This window comes from Argentina silus, assembly GCF_951799395.1.
Source record: "Argentina silus genome assembly, chromosome: 22".
Lineage (NCBI taxonomy): Eukaryota > Metazoa > Chordata > Actinopteri > Argentiniformes > Argentinidae > Argentina > Argentina silus.
In genome coordinates, this window is record NC_139676.1 from 5,963,070 (window position 1) to 5,968,069 (window position 5,000).

A 5,000-nucleotide genomic window follows, 5' to 3' on the forward strand; every position below is an offset into this window, starting at 1 on the left:
CCCTCCTCCCCCGCTGCCGTCCTCAAGAGCCCCAGCAAGGTGAGGGTCCCCTGGCCTCCATCACACCCCTACAGACCCCGCTTTAGCCTGGGCTCAGCAGACACACACACACACACACACACACACACACACACACACACACACACACACACACAGTCATTCACTACACGTGCACATGCAGACACGTGCACACACAGATACACGTGCATAGACAGATACATACACACACACACACACACACAGACACACACACACACACACACACACACACACACACACAGTGGAGAGCTGGGATCATCTTTAGTGCCTTGCTGTATATGATTATCTATCTCCTCCTTTTGATGTCTTTGGTCTTAGTGTGTGTGTGTGTGTGTATAGTGAATAACTCTGTGTGTGTTGTGTGTGTGTGTGTGTGTGTGTGTGTGTGTGTGTGTGTGTGCGTGTGTGTGTGTGTGCGTGTGTACCATTCAGAGTGATCTCTTCCTGCTGGATTATTATGAGAAAGATAATAGCACAAAGGGAGTTCAGGAGTTCACCTCACTAATTAATAACTCCCACATGATGGCCACTGTATAATCTCTGTGAGGGGGGGGGGCGGGGGGGCGGGGGGTGGGCGCAAACATGCTCTGATTGAATGACTGTTTGGGAGAGGCTCTTTTTATTCATCAAAGATGGGCTGAGGGAGAAAGGAGCGGGGGTGGTGGTGGCGGGGGGTGGGGGGGTGGGGGGGGTGGCGGCGGGGGGGGGGGGGGGAATATAGATTTAGACAAGAGAGCGTGGGAGATGGAAAAACTGTGTCAATATTCTCTGCATGTTTAGGATCTTTTCCCTCGCAGTTCAATTCTGCGGCTTTTCAGATCATATCTCTCTTTGACAGTTTTTAAAATCGGATCATATGTCCTCAGATTGTCGTGCACATTTACCATAAGTGACGTCAAAACACATTTCATGGACGTTATGATTACGTTACAGAATGACCGTTACCAACCTGTGGACTACTACCCCCGCCCCAAGCCCCAGGGAGAGGCTCAGTCCTCCCCTCTCTCCTCCTTCCAGCCCCCCTACCAAGCCAGACCCTCTGGCCCCTCCAAGCTCCAGGCTGACCAGAGGGAAGGAGACCTCCTCGTGTCTGCTCTGAGGCAGTACCTGTCTGGGCAGAGAGCAGGCCCGCCAGGGGGGGCCACCAAGGACCCAGCCCCGGCCCCTGCCCTCTTCTCCCCCCGTCTACGGCCCTACTACAGTACCAGTCTGGACACTTCTGGGGCTAAAGAGATGGCCAAGACTCAAACGCCCAAGCTGGATAGACTCGTGGTCAAGGCTGGGGCGAACCAACTTCTGGCCAAGCCTAAGGAGCCCCTCAGCCCAGTAGATGGTACGTTCCTCTTATTAGAACTGCAGTTGACTTCACTGACTCTATGTAGCGGTGGAGGTTGGTGGAGGTAGAAATCGGAGGATGGGGCTCATCCTTTCCATGCATTACAATGAGCCCTGTCCTCCGATTTCTACCTCCACCAGCCTCCCCTGATATGTCCTATACAAGTGATTACCATCAGCAGCTATATATCCTTACAGTCTCCCTCCCTCCCTCCCTCCCTCCCTCCCTCCCTCCCTCCCTCCCCAGAGCGTTTCATCCAGAACGTGTTGAAGAAAGTGGGGCGTCACAACGTGGAGGTGGAGGACCTGAGTCCTACGGACCTGGACCAGCTCTCCAGGCTGATCGCAGACGCCCTGCAGGTGGTCGACAAGGACCAGGTAAACAACAACAACAACAACAACACAAACTAAACACCAAAACCGGATCCATCCGGAACACTACGGAGTCGCCCAACAGCTGAGATCAAAACCTGTCTTTTTAAACGTGCTTTTAATCTTCAACCGTTGTTATTGTAGGTTTTTTTTAAATGTATCTCTCTATTCTTGTATTTATCTCTCTGTTCTTCTTTTTCATGGAATGTAGTGTCTTTGAGTGCTGACAAAAGCGCTATACAAAATAAATAAATAAATAATAATAATAATAATTATTAGTGTTAGATATGAAAACAAACTAATAGTATTATCAGTAGCAAAATTCCACAAAAGATATGAGTGAGACACGTGACTATAGTGCGTGTGTGTGTGTGTGTGTGTGTGTGTGTGTGTGTGTGTGTCTTATTGTGTGTGAAGCCATGTGCTTTGTTGGAACAGTATCCTGGGTAACCTTAGTGTTCTAAGTCTCTGTGCTACGCTCCTTCATCATCTGTTTTTGCTCCTCTTTTTTTAACCTGGACCAGACCCGGGTCAAACCCGCACCTAGAGACTTGGGGGAGGAGGAAGAAGAGGAGGAGGAGGAAGAGGAGGAGGGTGGAGAGGTACCTGGAGGTGAACAGCCGCAGGAAGAGGAGGAAGAGGAAGAGGAGGAGGAGAGCCTTCCCCCGTCTGCCACAGAGACCACACAGGAGAGTACTCCAGGAGAAGAAGTTGGGCTCCAAGGTAGTGTGTGTGTGTGTGTGTGTGTGTGTGTGTGTGTGTGTGTGTGTGTGTGATTTTTTATCCACCTGTATTGTTGTTTTGACATTGATTGCCTCTTGCACACCCCCACTGTTCTTGCGGCAGTAAATGATATTCATTTGAGTTTATTCACTCGAGTGCTGTCCTATTTCTCTACTTTAGATGCTTTTATCCAACCAGAGGTAATAAATTGTAAACAGTCAGCTGAAATACTCTCAAACCCTTAAGTGTCACTTTCCAAAATCTCAGAGGGAGGCATCGCACGTCTGTTATTATAGATATGCAGAGTGTGTGTGTGTGTGTGTGTGTGTGTGTGTGCGTGTGTTGCTTTCTGCCTATTATTCATCTTCTCCTTGTCAGTAAACATAGTCATTCTGCGTTATTCACTCTGACGTGTGTGTGTGTGTGTGTGTGTCTGTGTGTGTGGGTGTGTGTGTGTGTGTGTGTGTGCGTGCGTGCGTGTGTGTGCGTGCGTGTGTGCACCTGCGTGCGCCTGCTTGCACGTGTGCGTGTGTGTGTGTGTGTGTGTGTGTGTGTGTGTGCGTGTGTGCGCGTGCGTGCGTGTGTGCGTCTGACTTATTCCCCCTGACAGAGCCACAAACGGAGGCCGGCGGGGAGCCAGACGCCAGTGACAAGGTACCTCCTCCTGGATTCACAGAAAGATAAATGGCTTTGAAAGAAAGTGTAAATGTCAGACTCAACGTTGACATTATAAATGGTGATATTATACCGGCTGTAGAGTATAAATCATACACTCGAGCACATTTCTCAAAAAGGTTTCGAGGCGTTTGATGTTCCCTAAAAAGGAGAAGTCTGTTGACAAGTGTTTCGTCTGAGATACAGAGAGTAACTGTAAACCAGTTGACATACCGGAATAGAAAACTTTTCGTAAAACATCTCATAAAAACTTCGTCGAGTATTTAGATGTTGATTTATCTCCTACCAGAGTGTGTGTGAGTGTGTGTGTGGGCTGTCACGATGCAGTTCTGTCATCCAGACAATGGTTTTGGCTTGTATATTATTGTTACATGATTTCAAACACTTTGACGAACAAGGCTTGATCTTCCTCATTAAAATAAGACCCTTCATTTAATACCACGGCGTTGATCGCAACAAGAAACTTGTCACTGTCATCCTGTTCATGATGGGGAAAAAGGCAGAAGTGTGATTACATTGTGATTATTCATGTTCATTCCCTTTGTTTTTACTTGCACTTTAGATCGCTCTGATCAGGTGAATTAGCTTAAAGCTTCAAAGCCCTTAGATCTTTTTCCCCCCATAGTCTACAATTCCGAGGTGTGACCTCACTTCCGGGTCCACGCGAACACAAACGTTCCATCTTCATTTTCTCAGTCTGGATTTTTGCGAGTTATTATTATAAATTCCGTGATCGACGAATGCTTACGGGAATTTCCCAGATTGTTATCCTAGCCACTGTCGTCAAAATTTGCAAAAAAGAGAATGAAATAGAACCCATTTTGAACATGATGTCGTAACTTTACCATTTTAAAAGTCAACAAAGGTCACACTTCAAGAATATGACTCATAGCCCATTTTTGATTCTTATGGGAGGTTGTTGAATGGGCGGGTTCATGCTTTCACATTGTATAAATTGCCACTGATAAAATGCCTCATTTATAAATGGTCACTGATACGAAATGCGCAAGGAATTTGAAAATGGAGCCAGGAAGTATGCAAGCTCCCCAGTGGTGGAGCCAGGAAGTACCTTGCTACTTGTCTTAATGAAGCTTTTGAGAAATTCACCAAAATCTACTGTCTTTCAAAAATTGTGCCATTTAACACTATATATACGGTATACAATATGACATATTTTATTTGTGATGAGAAAAAAAGCAGAGGCGTAAATATATACCTTAAATATGTGTACCTTTGTGCCTACCGTAGTTCACGATGTGTCTTCATCCTGGTCCCTCAGGCCCAGGACGTCGGCTTAATCGGCAAGCTGCTCGAGTACCTCGACCAAACCTCCTTCACCGAGACCCCCGACGCCGCCACCCAGAGAGGCCCCGCCATGAGGGCAGGGGCGGCGGGGACGGGCGTTGGAGAGTCCCTGGGCGAGGGCCGCGGCGTGGGCCTGGAGGACGTCCGCAGCCGCACCACCCACGCCCGCGTGGCCGTGCAGAAGAAGAGCACCACACACACGGCCGACCTGGAGGAAGTGTCGGAGGTGAACGGCTGGATCCAGGAGGTGGCGCCCCCTGCTGCGGCCGTGCTGTATCACGACCCCAGTAAGAAGAACATGCACGTCCAGGAGGTCCAGATGGACGTGAAGGACGTGGCGGCGCCCGTGAAGGAGCTGGAGCTGGACGTGAAGGGCGACGACGACGACTACGGTTACGTCATCACCGGGACAGAGTGAGTTATTGATCCTCATCAATAAATCCATAAGGCGATTGGCTCATCCATCAGCTCATCAATCAATGTTCTTTTCTCACTTTAAAACACGTAGCTGTGTCGTAACCCTGTATTTCATCGAGTAACGACATTGTATT

The 5,000-nt window shown here is 48.4% G+C and overlaps 1 protein-coding gene across 1 annotated transcript in view; it reads left to right on the forward strand.

Annotated features, from left to right (window-relative positions):
• slco5a1b (solute carrier organic anion transporter family member 5A1b) overlaps window positions 1-5,000 on the forward strand; it is a gene marked incomplete at its 5' end in the record, with an annotated part of 66,051 nt that overhangs the window by 30,344 nt on the left and 30,707 nt on the right. The window contains 6 exons of the mRNA XM_083694335.1: window positions 1-39; window positions 973-1,372; window positions 1,622-1,752; window positions 2,271-2,469; window positions 3,080-3,123; window positions 4,424-4,863. The exon at window positions 1-39 is cut by the window's left edge and continues 109 nt beyond it. Coding sequence (XP_083550461.1) covers window positions 1-39; window positions 973-1,372; window positions 1,622-1,752; window positions 2,271-2,469; window positions 3,080-3,123; window positions 4,424-4,863 — 1,253 coding nt within the window. The remainder of the gene's footprint in view (window positions 40-972; window positions 1,373-1,621; window positions 1,753-2,270; window positions 2,470-3,079; window positions 3,124-4,423; window positions 4,864-5,000) is intronic.